The sequence below is a fragment of the Sorex fumeus genome, unplaced genomic scaffold, assembly GCF_029834395.1.
Source record: "Sorex fumeus unplaced genomic scaffold, SorFum_2.1 ptg000181l, whole genome shotgun sequence".
Classification (NCBI taxonomy): Eukaryota; Metazoa; Chordata; class Mammalia; order Eulipotyphla; family Soricidae; genus Sorex; species Sorex fumeus.
In genome coordinates this window covers 57,191-77,500 of record NW_026606238.1, presented here as the reverse complement: position 1 = coordinate 77,500, position 20,310 = coordinate 57,191, and the positions used below count along the sequence as shown (strand labels likewise).

Below are 20,310 nucleotides of genomic sequence, written 5' to 3'. Positions count from 1 at the left end.
CGGGGGTCAGAGGGCGCGAGGAGTCCCGGAGTCCTGTGAGGCGGCAGCTGGCGGCCCAGAGCTGTTGCTGCAGGTGCGGGTCGTAGCTGGCGCCCAGCGAGCGCGTCTCCCGCTCGTTGTACAGGTATCGGCCCCCGCGGCCCTCCAGGCTGGGCGACACGGCGGCGAACACGGACGTCCACGAGCCTTCCTCGGGGGTCTGCGGGGACACGGAGCACAGGGTCAGGGCCGGCCCCCGGCTCCGGGGAGGGAGCACTGGACACGGGCACCCAGGGTCGGCGGTTTCTGACACACACACACCAGGGGGCTCAGGGCTGACTCCTGGACCAGTGCTCGGGGATGACTCCCAGCTCTGTGCTCAGGGCTGACTCCCAGCTCTGTGCTCAGCGAACAGTCCTGGTGAGGCTCAGGAGATCTGACGGGGTGCCGGGTTTCAAGCTGGTCCTGTTCTCTGCCGCCCACATACATGCAAATGTCGTCCCATATGAATAGGCACACACACACATACACACACACACAGAAAGACTCACAGCCACACACACCCACGTACACGGCAAATTCTCACATTTCCACTCTCACATTTCGAACTCTCCACATCTCAATGCACCCTGCTCGGGACAAACTCACACCAACAGAGACACAGTTCCATACACCCACGTGGATACATACGGACACACGTAGGTCACGTATGTGCATATTCACACACACAGACTCGTGTCTACAGACACGGCAACACGCACACGTACACACACACAGAGACAACGCTGAGAGGCACTTAAGGGCACCCGTGCCATCTCTGAGAGTCACATGCTTACAAGCACACATGGGAAATACCAATCACACGCATGATTAGGGGATCATGCCATGAGCACACATGCGTGATGACGTGTGATTATCTGCATGTGTGTCCGTGAGTATAGGCAAGCCTGCGTGATTAGGGGCATATACATCTTTGTGACCTGAGTGTACATGTGTGAACACAGGATTCTGTGAATCATGACACGCTTACACTTGTGATGTGCGTGTGCACTATGAACACACATGATCAAGTGCCAATGGGTGCAGGTCCGTGCTCAGGGTGTGAGCATAATTGTCTACACATGTGAGCACGGAAGATCCTGTGAATCGCGTGCATGTGTGTATTCAAGTCATGTGTGCGCTTGAACGCACGTGATTATGTGCCTATGTAAGTGAGCACACATGGTTTTGCACACACATGTGTCTTTGCGTGTTCCTGCCGGGAGGGTACATGTGCTTCTGCGTGCACGTGTGTATTCAAATTGCGTGTGCGTTGTGAACACACATGATTATGTGCGGATATAAGTCAGCACCTATGGTTTTGCACACACGTGTGTTTCCATGTTCCTGGTGACAGAGCACATATCATCATGTGCATGTGTGTTGTGGATATAAGGGTACACGCCCACACGCACTTTCATGCACTCCTACTTGCTAACGTTCACACAGCAATGGTCCACACGCACACACACGCACACACAATGCATTCCCACACAAGCGCACATGGGCACTCACGCAGACACACGTGTGCAAGGGCACACATGTGAACACACACATACTCTTGCCAGCGTTCACTCCCACACCTCCATGCTCACGCACCAGGTCTCTCTTGCACACACACGATGCATTCCCACACAACTACACATGGGCAGCCACGCAGACACATGTGTGCACAGGTGCACATGAGAACACACACATACTCAGACATGTGTGTATGGGTGCACATGTGAACACATATATACTCTCACTAGTGTTCACTCCCAAACCTCCACTCTCATGCACCAGGTCTCTGTCGCACACATACACAATGCATCCCCACACAACCACACATGGGCAGTCACACAGACACATGCGTGCATGGACATACATGTAAACACACACTCAGACATATGTGTGTACGGGTGCACATGTGAGCACACACATACTCTTTCCAGCATTCACGCCCACACCTCCACTCCCATGCACCAGGTCTCTCTCTCTCTCTCACACACACACACAATGCATTCCCACACAAGTAAACATTCATGCAAACACACATATGCATGGGTGCACATGTGAACACATACATACTCTTTGCAGCATTCACTCCCACACCTCCACTGCCACGTATCAGCTCTCTCTCAGACGCACACACACAGACACACAATGCATTCCCACACAAGCACACATGGGCAGTCATACAGACACGCGTGTGCACGGGCGCACATGTGAATACACACATGCTCTGGCCAGCATTCACTCCCACGCCTCCACTCCCACACACCAGCTCTCTCTCTCACACACACACACACAGAGACACAATGCATTCCCACACAACCAGACATGGGCAGTCACGCAGACACATGTGTGCACAGGTGCACATGAGAACACACACATAGTCAGACATGTGTGTGCACGGGCGCACATGTGAACACATACATACTCTCGCTAGCGTTCACTCCCAAACCTCCACTCTCATGCACCAGGTCTCTGTCACACACACACACAATACATCCCCACACAACCACACATGGGCACTCATGCAGACACATGTGTGCATGGGACACATGTGAACACACACACACACTCTCGCCAGCGTTCACACCCACACCTCCACTGCCAAGCATCAGCTCTCTCTCAGACACACACACACAGACACACAATGCATTCCCACACAAGCACACATGGGCAGTCATGCAGACACGCGTGTGCACGGGCGCACATGTGAACACACACATACTCTGGCCAGCGTTCACTCCCACACCTCCACTCCCATGTACCAGGTCTCTCTCTCTCTCTCTCACACACACACACACACACAATGCATTCCCACACAACAGCACACGGGCACTCACGCAGACACACATGTGCACAGGTGCACATGTGAACACACCCAGACTCCCGCCAGCATTCACTCCCACAGCTCCGCTCCCACACACCAGCTCTCTGTCGCACACACAGACACACACACAGAGACACAGCACAGCACGTCTGCACACACTCGCGGCAAGCCGGGATTTAGCCGGGGCGTGAGCGTGACCCGCGGGGCTCAGGGTCCCCTCTGGGCTGCCCCCGCCCGGGGCCCGGCCGCCACCCCCGCCACCCGCGACAAGGGCGCCCCGCGGAGCCTGGCAGGGCTCAGCGTGATCACGCCGCCGGGGGCGCCGAGATTTCATCTGCGACTCGTTAATCCCCCAATATTGTGACAGCTCAGGGAAGAGACGCTTTTTCCTTCCCGAGTCTCGGTGCAGCTCATGTCACCGAGCGTGGCGTCTGCCCCCCCCCCCCCGGGAGCCACGTGTGACTCCACGCAGCACAGCTCCGACAGGCTGGGGGGGGAGGGGGCGTGTCTGCCTGCGTGCGTGTGTTCACGGGCATAGAGGTCACGCGTGTGCGCACACGTCTGCGACCCGGGTGTGCTTGGACAAGCCCGCCGCATGCCACGGTGCTCGTGTTCTTCTGCACGCGACAGGACGCCATCCCTCCTGCGCCCCTGCATGTCGTCTTCGTCATGGGGACATGCCAACACGCTACAGCATGTGCGAACATGGACACGCACACGGACACGCATCTGCGTGGGCTTGCGTGCACCCTTATCTCTGCAACACACACGCATAGGATGATACGTGCTCAGTTACTTGCCCTCCTGCCGGGAACACGTGAACACACACGCATGAAATCATACATGCTCACATGCATGTGTACGTGATCATGTGTGTTCATAATGCACACATCTCTAATCACGTGTGCTTGCCGTGCACACACACATGCGCATAAGTCATATGTGAGTGTTCACACGGGTGCAGAAGCCTATGTGTGGTCATGCCATGAACACACATATGCTCACACAGGCACATGCTCACGTGTGTTCAGAAGGCACACACAGCATACATACACACACATGCACACACTTCACAGACACCCAGGCTCACACATGCATCTGCGTGGGCTTGCGTGCACCCTTATCTCCACAACACACACACACAGGATGATACATGCTCAGACACGTGCCCTCCTTCCGGGAACACGTGAATACACACGCATGAAATCATATGTGCTCACATACATGTGTATGTGATTACGTGTGCTCACAGTGCACACACATCTCTAATCATGTGTGCTCACCGTGCACACACACCATTGTGAACACACACATGCGCATAAGTCACATGTGAGTGTCCACACGGGTGCAAAAGCCTATGTGTGGTCACGCCATGAACACATATACAGCATACATACAGACACATGCGCACACTTTGCAGACACCCGGGCTCACACACGCATCTGCGTGGGCTTGCGTGCACCCTTATCTCCACAACACACACATACACAGGATGATACATGCTCAGACACGTGCCCTCCTGCCGGGAACATGTGAACACACACATGCACAAAATCATACATGCTCACACACATGTGTACGTGATCACGTGTGCTCACGGTGCACGCACATCTCTAATCACGTGTGCTTGCCATGCACACACACATGTCATGAGCACATGCATGTGCATAATTTACATGTGAGTGTCCACACGGGTGCAGAAGCCTATGTGTGGTCACACCATGAACACATGTACACACAGAGAACAGAGAGACACAAAGAGACAGAGAGAGATACAGAAAGAGAAAGAGTCGGAGAGAAACAGAGAGTGACCCAGACAGAAAGAGAAAGCAAGACAGAGACGAAGAGACAGAGACCCAGAGAGAGACAGAGACAGAGAGGGAGAAAGAGACAGAGATAGAGAGAGAGACTGAGAGAGAGCAGAGAGACAGAGATAAAGACAGAGAATAGAGAGACAGACAAAGAAAGGCAGAGAGAGAGACAGAGAGAGACAGAGAGAAACAGAAAGAGAACATGAACAGAAACAGAGAAAGACACAGAGACCCAGAGAGAAACAGAGAGTGACCCAGACATAGAGAGAAAGAGACAAAGAGAGACAAAGAGAGGAAGACAGAGACAAAGAGACAGAGACAGAGAGAGACTGAGAGAAAAAAGAAAGAGAAACAGAGATAGACAGAGAACAGAGAGAGACAGATAAAGAAAGACAGAGACAGAGACAGAGACACAGAGAGAGACAGAGAGGGAGAGAGAGAACATAAACAGAGACAGAGACAGACAGAGAAAGACAGAGAGACAGAGACAGAAAGACATAGAGACACAGAGACAGAGAGACAGAGAGAGACAGAGACAGAGAGACAGAGAGATATAGATACAGAGAGACAGAGACAGACAGAGACACAGAGACAGAGGTAGAGACAGAGAGACAGACAGAGACAGAGAGACAGAGACAGAGAGACAGAGACAGACAGAGACACAGAGAGAGAGAGAGGTAGAGACACAGAGACAAAGACAGAGAGACAGAGACAGAGTCAGAGAGAGACAGAGACAGAGACAGAGAGAGAGGCAGAGACACAGAGACAGAGACACAGAGACAGAGAGACAGGCAGAGACAGAGACACAGGGAGAGACAGAGAGAGACAGAGAGACAGAGACACAGAGACAGAGAGACACACAGAGAGACAGAGACAGACGGAGCACCTTGTCCCGCCAGAGTCCTGGGCTCCGAGCGTCGAGTCCACCCACCCACGGGCCACCCTCCCCGCTCCAGCCTGGGCTCAGAAGGGGTCCACCCAGGGGAGACAAATTCCGGCCACCACAATCACCCGCCCGGGGGACGCCCGGACCCGGGCCGGACACTGACCTTGAAGAACCAGGGGGCGGCCAGGCGCTTGAGCAGGCTGCGGCCCCAGAAGACGTGTCGGTAGAGGTCCGTGTCCACCACGCCGGGGTCGGCGGCGTTGGCGGTGACCGGGCAGCCCCGGGCGGCCAGCAGGGCCTGCAGCTGGTACGTGAACAGCACCAGGGCCAGCTTGCTCTGCGCGTAGGCGCCGTGGGCCGAGTAGCCGCGCCTGGGGGGGGACACACGGGGCGACACACGAGGGGGACGCGGTGAGGCCGGCGGGCGTCCAGGAGGGACCCCCGGCCGCCCCCGTCCGGGCCCCCGTGACACGTCCACACGCAGGTGGGCAGGACCAGGGCTTGGCAGGAAGGGCCCGGGCGGGGGCTCTGGACAGCTGCTCCTGTCTTGGTGCTCTCTCTCTCTCCCTCTCTCTCTGCATCTCCCATCTCTCTCCTTCTTTCTGTCTCTCCCCATCTGTCTCTCCGTCTCTTTCTCCATCTCTGTCTCTCTCCCTCTTTCCATGTCTCTCTCCATTTGTCTCTCTCCATCTCTCTCCCCATGTCTCCCTCCATCTGTCTCCACCTCTCCCGTTCTCCATGTCTCTCTCCCTCTCTCCATCTCTCTCTCCATCTCTGTATCTCTCCTTCTTTCCATTTGTCTCTCTCTTCATCTCTGTCTCTCTCCAGGTTTTGTCTCTCCATCTCTCTTCTATCTCTCTCCATCTCTCTGCAGATGGAGAGAGATAGGAGATGGAGGGAGGGAGAAAGGGAAGGAAGGAAGGAAGGAAGGAAGATTAGAGGGAAGGAAGGAAGGAGAGAGAAGAAGGAAGAAGTGAAAAAAAGAAGGAAGAAAACAAGGAAAAAAGGAAGGAAGGAAGGAAGGAAGGTTAGAGGGAAGGAAGGAAGGAGAGAGAAGGAAGAAGAGGAAGAAGGAGAAGAAGGAAGGAAGGAAGGAAAAAGGAAGGAAGGAAGGAAGGAAGGAAAGAAGGAAGGTTAGAGGGAAGGAAGGAAGGAGAGAGAAGAAGGAAGAAGCGAAAGAAAGAAGGAAGAAAACAAGGAAAGAAGGAAGGAAGAAAAAAGGAAGGAAGGAAGGAAAAATGGATGGAAGGAAGGAAGGAAAGAAGGAAGGAAGGGAGAAAAAAGGCAGGAAGGAAAAAAGAAAGGAAGAAAGAAAAAGGAAGGAAGGAACGAAGGAATGAGAGAGAAGGAAGAAGCGAAAGAAAGAAGGAAGAAAACAAGGAAAGAAGGAAGGAAGGAAGAAAAATGGAAGGAAGGAAAAACAGATGGAAGGAAGGAAGGAAGGGAGGGAGGGAGGAAAAAAAGGCAGGAAGGAAAAAAGAAAGGAAGAAAGAAAAAAAGGAAGGAAAGAAGGAACGAGAGAGAAGAAGGAAGAAGCAGAAGAAATAAGGAAGGAAGCAAGGAAAGAAGAAAGGAAGAAAGGAAGGAAGGAAGCAAGGAAGGAAGGGAGGGAGGCAGGGAGGGAGGGAAAGAAGGAAAGAAGAAAGGAAGGGAGGAGGGAAGGGAGGGAGGAAGGCCCGCCCGCACCCGCCCGCGCCCGCCCGCGCCCGCCCCGCGCCCGCCCCGCCCCGCGCCCCGTCCGGCACCTGCCCTGCAGGTCGTCCATGTCCATGTGGGCCACGTAGTGGGTGGCGGAGGCCACGGACACGACCCGGGCGCAGCGTCCGGCGCAGCCCGAGGCCTGGAGCACGTCCAGCAGCAGGTTGGTCAGCAGGAAGTGGCCCAGGTAGTTGAGGCCAAAGTGCTCCTCGAAGCCGTCCCGGGTGCTCCGCTGGGGCACCATCATCACGCCGGCTGGGCAGGGCAGAGGGCGGGTCAGCGGGACGGGCGGGTCCCGGGGGCGGACGGACGGACGGACGGACGGAGGGACAGCAAGGGAACGGACGGCAGTGGACGTGCCTGGGTCCCTGCTCAGGGATGACTCCCAGCTCAGTGCTCAGGGCTGACTTCAGGCTCTGTGCTCAGGCTGACTCCCAGCTCTGTGCTCAAGAGTGACTCCTGGCTCTGTGCTCAGGGCTGACTCCCACCTCTGTGCTCAGGGTCACAGAACATGAGTTCTGTGCTCATGGATTCCTGTTTCTGTGCTCAGAGCTGACTCCCAGTTCTGTGCTCAGGGCTGACTCCCGGCTTGGTGCTCAGGGCTGACTCCCACCTCTGTGCTCAGGGATCACTCCTGTCTCAGTGCTCAGGGCTGACTCCCGGCTCAGTGCTCATGGCTGATTCCTGGCTCTGTGCTCAGGGCTCACTCCTGACTCAGTGCTCAGGGATCACTGCTGTCTCAGTGCTCAGGGCTGAGTCCAAGCTCTGCACTCAGGACTCACTCCCAGCTCTGTGCTCCCGGGTGATTCCTGGCTCTGTGCTCCGGACTGACTCCCACTCTTTCCTCGGGGCTCACTCCTGACTCTGTACTCAGGGCTGACTCCTGCATCAGTGCTCAGGGCTAACTCCCGGCTCTGTATTCAGGAATCCCTCTAGCTGGGTTCAGGGCACCCTGTGGGACGCCAGGGATGGGACCCGGGTCCCCGCGGACCAGGCTAGACCCCCCCGGACCCGCCCCATCCCCGGCGTGTGCGACCCCCTCACCGTTGTTGACGAGCACGTGCAGGGGGAGCCCCTTCTGCCGGAACGCCTGCACAAACTCGCGGATGGAGCGCATGCAGGCCAGGTCACAGTACAGGAACTCCACTGCGGGGACACGGGGGTGGGGGGGGACTCGGGCTGGGTCGGGGGTCTCCACGCCGCCCCCCACGCCCCCCGCCAGCCCCGACCGCGGCCCCCGGGCCCTGCCCGCTGCCTCTCCCAACGGAGAAATCGGGAACTGTGAGAAAAAGGAGGTTTGAGGGTGTCTTAGTTCTCTCCCCGCTGTCTTATTTCTGTCTCATTGTCTTATTTCTCTCTCTCTCTCTCTCTCTCTCTCTCTCTCTCTCTCTCTCTCTCTTTCCTTATATCTCTCCCTGCTGTCTTATGTCTCTCTGCGACGTCTTATTTCTCTCTGCAGTGTCTTCTTTCTTCTCTCCCTGCTATCTCATGTCTCTCCCCGCGGCCTTATTTCTCGGGCCAGGGCCTGAGTACTGCCTCTCTCTTCAGGAACAGCCTCCACGCTTTCCCAGACACCCCCCACTCCCCCAATCAAGCACGGGGCCGGCAGGCAGGAACTGCATCTTCCCGGGACAGAGCTGGGCTGGCAGACAGGAACTGCATCTTCCCGGGACAGAGCTGGACTGGCAGACAGGAACTGCATCTTCCTTGGATGGAGCCGAGACCTCAGCCAGCCCCCAGAGCCCTGCGGGATTCTGCCCTCCCCCCACCCACCCTCCAGCCCACACCCCTGTCCTGCCTTAATCCCCCCTCCCCCCCCCAAGAAGGATAAAGAAGCACACAAAGGCTGAGCCGCCAAGCTGCAGGAACATTCTCGCACGCCCAGACCTATTGTTGGAGCCTCCACCGGGGTTTCATTCCGGAGTAATTGCAGCTCATTATCGCGCCCGGTTGGACGCGCTCAAAGAAAACGCTCACACAGAACCCAGCGGCGGCAGCAGGGACAGACGCCACCCGGCTCCCCTCCTTTGGGGGGGAAAAAAAAAACGCTTTGTTTTTCGAACCAAAGGGACATTTTTTTTTTCCTTTCTTCTTTTTTTTTTAAATTCCTTTTTTTTTTTTCCCCTCTGTGAACCCAGATCATGATATCTGGGGCCAGGGAGCACCGAAATGGTGTGAAAAAAAAAAATCACACACCACGTGTATTCCACACATGTAACAGATACAGCGTCCGGTCAATAGGGCACGTAAAATAAATCACATGTATAATATTATATGTATTTTGCATACGTGGCAGATGCCACCAGATACACAAAAAGGGTGAAAAACAAAAAAAAAAAAACGAACCTTTCCGTTTCTAAAATCGATCACACGTGGCGATGATATCCGGGTGAAATAAAATCATATCCTCAAGATTCATATTAAAAAATGATTTTTAAAAATTGATATTTAAATGTATCACTAAAACCCAAGCACAAAAATCTGCAAGTCTACAACTGGACCTCATGGTGTCTCACTGATAAAAATTTAAAAAAAAAAAGAAAAAAAAAGAGATTTAACTGTAGAGAGACACCAGCAAAAAAAGAAAGAAAGAAAGAAATAATTCAGAGAGGATGGGTCCTCGATCATTGTATCATCGAAACCCAAGCACAAAAATTTGTGAGTCTGCAACTGGACCTGATGGTGTCTCACTAATAAAAAATAAAAAATAAAAAATAAAAGAGAAAGATTTAACTGTAGAGACACCAGCAAAAAAAAATAATAATAATAATCATCCAGAGAGGATGTGGACTTGATCATTGCAGAACGGAAACTCAAGCACAAAATTTTGTAAGTTTCTACAACTGTACCTCATGGTGTCTCACTAAGAAAAATTTAGGGAAAAAATTGATATTAAAAAAATTGCCACACTGGGGGCTGGAGCGAGAGCCCAGCGGGGAGGGTGTTTGCCTGGCACGTGGCCGACCCGGGTTCGATTCCCAGCATCCCCTAGGGTCCCCCGAGCACTGCCAGGAGTAACTCCTGAGTGCAGAGCCAGGAGGAAGCCCTGAGCATCGCTGGGTGTGACCCAAAAAGAAAAAAAAAATTTGCCACAGAAATGGCCACACTTCTAAGTTTGTTGGGGCCGTCTCAAAATGTAAAGTTTTCCCCGATCGCTGGTTTTCGATCTTCTTTGGAGCAGTGAATACTTTGGGCCACACTCACGGATGCTAAGAACTGACTCCTGGCTCTGTGCTCAGGGCTGACTCCTGACTGCGCTCAGGGCTGACTCCTGGCTCTGTGCTCAGGGCTCGGGGCTGACTCCTGGCTCTGTGCTCAGGGCTGAGTCCCGGCTCTTGCTCAGGGATGACTCCCAGCTCTGTGTTCAGGGCTGACTCCTGACTCTGTGCTCAGGGCTGACTCCTGACTCTCTGCTCAGGGCTGACTCCCGGCTCTGTGGTCTGTGCTCAGGGCTGACTACAGGCACTGTGCTCAGAGCTGACTCCTGGCTCTGTGCTCAGGGCTCGGGGCTGACTGCTGGCTCTGTGCTCGGGGCTGACTCCAGGCTCTGTGCTCAGGGCTGACTCCCGGCTCTGTGCTCAGGGATGACTCATGGCTCTGTGGTCTGTGCTCAGGGCTGACTACCGGCACTGTGCTCAGAGCTGACTGCTGGCTCTGTACTCAAGGGCTCGGGACTGATTCCTGGCTCTGTGCTCGGGGCTACTCCCAGCTCTGTGCTCAGAGCTGACTCCCGGCTCTGTGCTTGGGGCTGACTCCCGGCTCTGTGCTCGGGGCTGACTCCCGGCTCAGTGCTCAGGGCTGACTCCCGGCTCTATGCTCGGGGCTGACTCCCAGCTCTGTGCTCTTCCTTCCTTTCTTTCTTCTTTCCTCCCTCCCTCTCCTTCCTTCCTTCCTTCCTTCCCACCTTCCTCTGTTCCTTCCTTCCGTCCTCCCTCCCTCCCTCCCTTCCTTCCTTCCTTCCTTCCTTCCTTCCTTCCTTCCTCCCTTCCTTCTCCCTCCCTCCCTCCTTCCCTCCTTCCTTCCTCTTTCCAGACTCTAAAAGCCACACCATCATCAGGGCTGCAGAGACTAGGCAGCCGATACATCATTTTCGTGGCATGCAACAGCCTCTGGGCTCCATCCCCGGGACACCCCATCGGGGTCCCCCGAGCCCTGCCAGGAGTGACCCCTGGGTGCCCACGGGTGTGTCCCCCACCCCCCAACCCAATCCAGCAGTGAAACACTGAATCAACCGAAGGTGGCCCGGGGTCCCTGGGACAAGGTCACGGTCACGCCTGGCTGGCTGGAACCCGGGTGATGCATCCTGACAGGCCCCCCAGATGGACGTCCAGAGGGACGCGGCAGCCAGCCGGAAGCTGTCGCCCTTGGACCCGGGGAGACGGAGGAAGAGAATCGGGGGTGACAGGCTGGGCGGGAGGTGGCCGGCTCAGAGCTGCTGGGAGACATGATTGTGTCTCTGCTTATCCCGAGTGTCATTCCTGAGGGACCCAGCGGTCAGCCGCGCCCAGGGGCTTCGTGGGGACCCGAGAGGGAACACGGGAGGCCCCCAGGGGTGGGGCTCAGTGTCAGAGACGCAGAGAGTGGCCCGGCCGGCCACGGTCAACAGCACCCTCGGTTCTCTGTGTGATTCCATGCGGGCACCGCGGACCGCCGGGTGCTGGGGTGAGCGGCCACCGTGGCTGGGATACGGCCACCGCAGTGACCCGCCCCGGCAGAGAGGGCAGATTGGGGGGGAATCGGGCGATAGCTCAGGGATTCTAGAATGGTCTTTCCTTCCCTGGGTGGGAGTGAGAGAGACGGAGAGAGAGATGCAGAGAGGAGAGAGAGAGAGAGATGGAGAGAAGGGAGAGGAGAGACAGAGAGAGACAGAGAGAGACAGAGGGAGAGAGGAGACAAGAGACAGACAGAAAGAGAGAGAGATAGAGAGACAAGAAAGAGGAGAGAGAGATGGAGAGAGGGAGAGAGAAGGAGAGACGGAGAGAGGGAGAGATAGAGGAAGGGAGAGAGAAGAGAGATGGAGAAATGAGACAGATGGAAAGAGAGAGATGGAGAGATAAGAGACAAGGAGAGAGATGGAGAGAGGGAGAGAGAAAGAGAGAGAGGGAGAGAAAGAGGGAGAGAAATGGAGACAAGAGACAGACGGAAAGAGACAGAGAGAAATGGAGAGACGAGAAAGAGGAGAGAGAAGGAGAGGAGAGAGAAGGAGAGATGGAGAGAGAAGAGAAAGAGGAGAGAAATGGAAGTACAAGACAGACGGAAAGAGAGAGAGGGAGAGAGAAGGAGAGAAGGAGAGATGGAGGAGAGAAATGGAGACGAGAGACAGACGGAAAGAGAAAGGGAGAGATGGAGGGAGAGAGAAGGAGAGATGGAGAGAGGAGAGAAGAACAGAGAGAGGAGACAGATGGAGGGGTAAGACAGATGGAAAGAGAGAGAGGGATGGAGAGATAAGAGACAAGGAGAGAGATGGAGAGAGGGAGAGAGAAAGAGAGAGATGGAGAGGTGGAGAGAGGGATGAGGGAGAGAGATGGAGAGAGTTGGACAGAGATGGACAGAGATGGACAGAGATGGAGAGAGATGGAGAGGTGGAGAGAAGGAGAGAGAAGGAGAGATGGAGAGAGGAAGGGAGAGAGGAGAGACATGGAGGGATGAGACAGATGGAAAGAGAGAGGGATGGAGAGATAAGAGACAAGGAGAGAGATGGAGAGAGGGAGAGAGAGATGGAGAGAAAGAAGGAGAGAGGAGAGAAATGGAGACAAGAGACAGACGGAAAGAGAAAGAGAGAGACGGAGAGACGAGAAAGAGAAGGAGAGAGAGATGGAGAGAGGGAGAGAGAAGGAGAGAGGGAGAGAGAAGGAGAGATGGAGAGAGGAGAGAGATGGACAGACAAGAGAGATGGAAAGAGAGAGGGATGGAGAGATAAGAGACAAGGAGAGAGATGGAGAGAGGGAGAGAGAAAGAGAGAGATGGAGAGAAAGGAGAGAGGAGAGAAACGGAGACAAGAGACAGAAAGAGAAAGAGAGAGACAGAGAGACGAGAAAAAGAAGGAGAGAGAGAAGGAGAGAGGGAGAGAGAAAGAGAGAGATGGAGAGAAAGAGGAAGACAGGAGGAGAGAAATGGAGACAAGAGACAGACAGAAAGAGAGAGATGGAGAGAGGAGAAAGAGGAGAGATGGAGGGAGAGAGAGGGAGAGAGGGAGAGCCAGGACCTCAGTCCAGCGTCCAGGGCCCTGCGGACAGCGACGGGGAACCCCCACCCCCACCCCCATCACCGAGTGGCCAGCGCCTACCTTGCCCGTTCAGCGTTTCTTCCTTCATCTTCCTCACGGCCTCCTGGGCCTTCCGCTGGTCATTCCCGGCTGGAAGGGAAAGGGAGGACACGGCTGGACACGGGGCAGGATGGGGCAGGGCCCGCCCGCGTCCCCGGCCAAGCCTGGCCTGTTCCCTCAAGTCCCGGCTGGACACGGGCCACCGAGAAATCCCGGGGACGGACCCCGAGCTCAAACACAGTTGGGTATTTCCGCGATGGGGGACTCTGGGGTCCAGCCCTTTGCGCCCGGCGGTCACTGAGTCCCCCAGAGCCTGGACGAAGCATTTTTATCTGCTTCCTGCCGGTTGTGCTGTGGGGTCAGTCCCGGGGTCAGGCTGGTCAGTGCGCTGGGTGGTGGGGAGAGAACCCGGGAAGACCCAGGCAAGGCCGGCGCCTGGCTGACTGTGGCCAGACCAGGCTGGTCCCGGGGAAAGCCCCAGAGAGGGAGACACAGGGGGTGGGTGGAGAGTGGACACTAGGGATGGGAAATGGACACTGCTTCTGGGAAGTGGACATCACTGCTGGGAAGTGGACACAGCTTCTGGGAAGTGGACGCCGCTTCTGGGAAGTGGACACCGCCTCTGGGAAGTGGACACTACCTCTGGGAAGTGGACATCGCTTCTGGGAAGTGGACACTGCTTCTGGGAAGTGGACACCGCTTCTGGGAAGTGGATACCACTTCTGGGAAGTAGACACTGCTTTTGGGAAGTGGACACTACTGTTGGGAAGTGGACACTGCCTCTGGGAAGTGGACACTACTGCTGGGAAGTGGACACTGCCTCTGGGAAGTGGACACTGGTGGAGGGTAACCAATAGTGGCGGTCAGTGACGCTGGGGGTGGGGTGGCTGTGGAAGTCAGCTACGCCTCCAACCCAACTATCACCCTCTTTGTAGATCACAGTTACTTAATTGAGAATTCTTTGCAGGAGCAGTTCCTTCTGTCCGCCTGGTTCCGGCGGGTAGAAGCCGGGGGTCACCCCAGAGCAGACAGCCTGGCTCTGGGCAAGGTCAGGGGCTGCGGACAGTTGCCGTGTGTCCACGCCCAACGCCCCGGGAGAAGCCCACGCGGGTGACCGGGTTCTGTTTGTGCTGAGAGCCCAGCGTGGGTTCGGGTGCTGGTGCCCGGCCCTCCCTCATCCCCCCACGGTCCTCCACCCGGCTCACCGAGAATGACGTGCATGCCCAGGCGGGCCAGCCGCCTGGCCGTGGCGTAGCCGATGCCGTCCGTGCCTCCCGTGACGATGGCCACGCGCCCGGGCTGCGGGGGAAACACTGCAGGGGGCAGAGGGAGGGAGGTGGTGAGCGGGCAACAGAGGGACACGAGACGCCCATTCCCGCCCGCCCCAAGCTCCACGGGCCAAGCCGCGCCCAGGCCGGGGACACCGGGCTTTGGAGGACGGTCCCCTCCCGGCGGTCACCCCTCATGGGCACAGAGATTCACACGCATCACGGAGGAGAGCAAGGAATGTCCAGATGAAGGGACTCGGCCCTGGGCAGGTCTGAGGGAGCTCAGAGGTCGGCCATGCCCACCCGGATAGCACACAGTGCCGCGGGGACGCCACAGTGAGCTGTGTTCCTGGAGCACCGCCCGGGGAGCACTCCTGGAGGTGCCCGGCACTGCCCAGCTAACCTCTGAGCGAGCGGTGCAGTCGGCAAGTTAGCAAGGGTCGTGGATTCCACAATGACTCGAGCCTGTGACGGGGAACGGCGCTGCCCCCAAAAGAGGTGTCTGGGGTCATCTTGATGGTGGTGGTGATGGTGATGGTGATGATGGTGATGGTGGTGATGACGGTTATGATGATGGTGGTGGTGGTGGTGGTGATGATGATGGTGATGGGGATGATGGTGATAGTGGTGGTGGTAATGGTGATGATGGTGGTGATGGCAGTAATGGTGTTGGTGATGGTGGTGGTGGTGATGGTGATGGTGATGATGGTTATGATGATGGTGGTGGTGGTGATGATGGTGACGATGATGGTGTTGGTGGTGATAGTGATGATGATGGTGATGGGGATGATGGTGATAGTGATGGTGGTAATGGTGGTGATGGTGGTGATGGTGGTGATGGTGATGATGGTGATTATGATGATGGTGATGGTGGTGATGGTGGTAATAGTGATGATAATGGTGATGGCAGTGATAGTGATGATGATGGTGATGGTGGTAGTGATGGTGATGATGGTAGTGATGGTGGTGGTGACGGTGATGGTGGTGATGGTGGTGATGGTGATGATGGTGGTGATGGTGGTGATGATTATGATGGTGGTGGTGATGGTGATGGTGGTGATGGTGGTGATGATGGTGGTGGTGGTGGTGGTGGTGATGATGATGGTGATGGGGATGATGGTGATAGTGGTGGTGGTAATGGTGATGATGGTGGTGATGGCAGTAATGGTGTTGGTGATGATGGTGGTGGTGGTGGTGGTGGTGATGATGATGGTGATGGGGATGATGGTGATAGTGGTGGTGGTAATGGTGATGATGGTGGTGATGGCAGTAATGGTGTTGGTGATGATGGTGGTGGTGGTGGTGGTGGTGATGATGATGGTGATGGGGATGATGGTGATAGTGGTGGTGGTAATGGTGATGATGGTGGTGATGGCAGTAATGGTGTTGGTGATGATGGTGGTGATGGCAGTAATGGTGTTGGTGATGGTGGTGGTGGTGGTGATGGTGATGATGGTTATGATGATGGTGGTGGTGGTGATGATGGTGATGATGATGGTGTTGGTGGTGATAGTGATGATGATGGTGATTATGATGATGGTGATGGTGGTGATAGTGATGATGATGGTGATGGCAGTGATGGTGATGATGGTAGTGATGGTGGTGGTGATGGTGATGGTGGTGATGGTGGTGATGGTGATGATGGTAGTGATGGCGGTGATGATTATGATGGTGGTGGTGATGGTGATGGTGGTGATGATGGTGATGGTGGTGATGGTGGTGAGGTGATGGTAGTGATGGTGGTGGTGATGGTGGTGATGATGGTGATAATGGTAGTGATGATGGTGATGATGATGGTGTTGGTGGTTATAGTGATGATGATGGTGATGGGGATGATGGTGATGATGGTGGTGATGGTGATGATGGTGATTATGATGGTGGTGATGGTGATGGTGGCGACGGTTATGATGGTGGTGGTGATGGTGATGGTGATGATGGTGATGGTGGTGATTATGGTGATGATGGTGTTGATGGTGATTATGATGGTGGTGGTGATGGTGATGGTGGTGATGGTGGTGGAGATGATGGTGATGGTGGTGATGATGGTGATGGTGATGATGGTGATGGTGGTGATGGTGGTGATTATGGTGATGATGGTGGTGATGGAGTTGATGACAGTGGTGACAGTGGTGACGATTCATCTGCAGGGTGGAAAGGGGGCTCCTAAAGAGCTCGGAAGTTTTGGGAACGTTCTGGGGTCAACGGGGACATCGATTCACGGAGAACTAGGAGGACGCACGGTCGTTTCCAAACACAGGCTGATGAGTCGTGCAGGTCAGTGCTTACAGCGGGTCAAGCTAAGACTGGGCTTCTCCTCTCCCTCCTCCTCCTCCTCCTCCTTCTGCTCCTCCTTCTCTACCCCTTCTTCCTCTCCCTCCTCTTCCTCCTATTCCTTCACCTCCTCCATCTCTTCCTCCTCCCTCTTCCCCTTCCTTCTCCCCCTCCTCCTCCTCTTTCTCCTTCTCCTCTGCTCTTTCTCCTCCTCTTCCTCCTCTTCCTCCTCCTCTTTCTCCTCCTCTTCTTCCCCCTCCTCCCTCCTCCCCCCTCCCCCTCCTCCTCCTCCTTCTCCTCCTCTTTTCTTCCTCTTCCTCCTCTTTTCTTCTTCCTCCTCCTTCTCCTCCTTCTCTTCTTCCCCCTCCTCTTCCTCTTCCTCCTCCTCCTCCTCCTCTCCTCTTCCTCCTATTCCTTCACCTCCTCCATCTCTTCCTCCTCCCTCTTCCCCCTCCTTCTCCTTCTCCTCCTCCTCCTCTCCCTCCTCTTCCTCCTATTCCTTCACCTCCTCCTTCTTCTCCTATTCATCCTTCTCTCTTCCTCCTTGTCCTCTTTCTCCTCCTCCTCTTTTCTTCTTCCCCCTCCCCCCCCTCCTCCTCCCCCTCCTCTTCATCTTCTCCTCCTCTTCCTCCTCCCCCACCGCCTCTGCTTCCTCCTCCTGCCGCTCACCCCCCACCCCCTGTCGAAAAACCCTTCTGTTCCCTGGCAGAGGCCAGGTGAGGGATGACGCTGTCCTCCGCAGGCTGGGAGGGGAAGGAAATGGCTTCGCGCCTGGCTGTCACTGTGCCCTCGGGGGACAGCGGCCTCTCGCCACAGCTGCTGTGTGACCCGGTGCCGTTGCCTCTCCAATAAAATCATCTCATTTCTGTCTCCTCGGTTGGCCGCAAGCTTCCTTTGTTTGCAGCTCGGTTACACTCATGACACCTCCGCACTCTCTCCCTCCGGCTCTCTCTCTCTTTCTCTCACTCCCTCCCTCTCCCTCTCCTTCTTTCTCACTCTCCCTCTCTCTCTCCCTCTATCTTCCTCTCCCTCTCTTTCTCTCTCTCTCTCTCTCTCTCTCTCTCTCTCTCTCTCTCTCATCATTAGGTTGCATTCAATCCTAACCACTACCACGATAACATGATGAACTACGTTTCACGGGTGGCACTAATTCAAAGTCTAAGGACAGTCCCTGGATGCTCTCAGTGTGCACGCTGAGAACCTTGCAAACGAGGCACCCTGAGCACGGAAGGACACAGGACTTTATAAAACACAAATGCTGGAGACCCAGAAATTGAGATTATCCACGCAGGTAGACCAATGTCGGTCTAGATGTGCCGGCAGGCACACAGACACACAGTCAGACAAGGCAGAGATCGCCGTAAGATCCACAGACACGGGCTGGAGCGAGAGCACGGCGGGGAGGGCGTTGGTCTGGCACGCAGCCAACCCGGGTTCAATTCCCGGCATCCCCTAGGGTCCCCCGAGCACCACCAGGAGGGCTGATTCCTGAGTGCAGAGCCAGGAGGGACCCCTGAGCATCGCCGGGTGTGACCCAAAAAGCAAAAGGGAAAAAAAAATCCACGGACAGACAGTATCTAGGCATCAAAACACACTGGTATGCAGGAGGTTCACTGCATGGCTTGGAGGCCAGCCACACACGCTAGGGGAAAAGGCAGCTCAGACAGAGAAGGGAGCACCAAATAAAGGGTGTTGGGAGGATCCTCCCAGAATGGCAGAAGCATGCTGAAAGTAGACTATGGACCGAACATGATGGCCACTCAGTGCCTCTCTTGCAAAACACAGCACCCAAAAGGAGAGAGAGAACCAAAGGGAATGCCCTGCCACAGAGGCAGGGTGGGATGGGGGGGATGGGGGGTGGGAGGGACACTGGGATCCGTGGTGGTGGGAAATGGGCACTGGTGGAGGGATGGGTGTTCGATCATTGTAGAACTGAAACCCAAGTGGCAAAAATTTGTAAGTCTACAACTGTACCTCATGTTGTTTCACTAACAAAAACTTAAAAAAAAAAAAGTAAATGATGAAGAATGGGCACTGGTGGAGGGATGGGTACTCGGTCATTGTATAACTGACACCCAAGCACCAAAATCTGTAAGTCTACGACTGGACCTCATGGTGTTTTCACTAATAAAAACTAAAAAAAAAACACTGGTATGCAATAAAGACACACAGAGGCACACATGGACCATTGGCACGCAGTTAGATCGTGCTACGAGCTGTCAAAACAGCTGCCTCAGGCCCGTGCGTGTACAATATTTAGTGGACACACAGAATCACCTATTGTGTTTCCGTGGGAATAAGACTGCATCGTTGACTCACAACGAAAATACTGTAGTGACTCAAAGCAGGAGAGAAACGGGGTTGTGTGCACGGACAGCCGGAAGCAAACGATGTCCCCCACCCCACACACACTCCGATATTCCCTGGAAACCAAGAAAGGCGGCTGGGCTGTGACCAGCTGGTAGACCAGATGCTGCGTCCACCCACCCCCCAGTAACAGCCGCTCAGCAGTGGTGGACGACTCCAGGCTCTGCCTGCAGGGGTCACTCCCGGGGTGCTGGGGGATCTGGTTGACACCGGCCTGGCCCGTGTGAAGAGCAGACACCCGCCCTGCTGACCAGTTCTCCAGCCACCCCCCACCAGAGTCTGTTTGGAAAAGGCGAGACAGAAGCTACGGTTTGGGGTAGAGACAAGAAAATAACCTTGGGGGGCTGGAGTGAGAGCCCAACGGGGAGGGCGCTGGTCTGGCATGCGGCCAACCCGGGTTTGAGTCCTGGCATTCCATAGGGTCCCCCGAGCACCGTCAGGAGGGATTCCTGAGTGTGCAGGAGCCAGGAGGGACCCCTGAGCATCACCGGGTGGGACAAGAAAGAAAGAAAGAAAGAAAGAAAGAAAGAAAGAAAGAAAGAAAGAAAGAAAGAAAGAAGGGAAAAAAGAGGAAGGAAGAAAGGAGGGAAGGAAAGGAGGAAGGAAGGAAGGAAGGAAGGAAGGAAGGAAGGAAGGAAGGAAGGAAGGAAGGAAAGAGAAAGAGGAAAAAAGAGGAAGGAAGAAAGGAGGGAAGGAAAGGAGGAAGGAAGGAAGGAAGGGAGGGAGGAAGAAAGAAAGGGAGGGAGGGAGGAAGGGAGGGAAAGGAAGGAAAGAAGGAAGGAAGGAAGGAAGGAATGAAAAGGAAGGAAGGAAGGAAGGAAGGGAGGGAGGGAGGGAGGGAGGGAGGGAAGGAGAGAGGGAAGAAGAAAAGGAAGGAAGGAAGGAAGGAAGAAAGAAAGGAAGGA

At 55.1% G+C, this 20,310-nt stretch overlaps 1 protein-coding gene across 1 annotated transcript in view; it reads right to left on the bottom strand.

Moving 5' to 3' along the window:
• The window catches only part of DHRSX (dehydrogenase/reductase X-linked), a 41,163-nt gene that overhangs the window by 1,704 nt on the left and 19,149 nt on the right, over positions 1 to 20,310 (bottom strand). The window contains exons 2-7 of the mRNA XM_056107899.1: positions 14,705 to 14,812; positions 13,521 to 13,589; positions 8,279 to 8,380; positions 7,282 to 7,489; positions 5,700 to 5,907; positions 1 to 199 (exon numbers count right to left, since the gene is read on the bottom strand). The exon at positions 1 to 199 is cut by the window's left edge and continues 1,704 nt beyond it. Coding sequence (XP_055963874.1) covers positions 1 to 199; positions 5,700 to 5,907; positions 7,282 to 7,489; positions 8,279 to 8,380; positions 13,521 to 13,589; positions 14,705 to 14,812 — 894 coding nt within the window. The remainder of the gene's footprint in view (positions 200 to 5,699; positions 5,908 to 7,281; positions 7,490 to 8,278; positions 8,381 to 13,520; positions 13,590 to 14,704; positions 14,813 to 20,310) is intronic.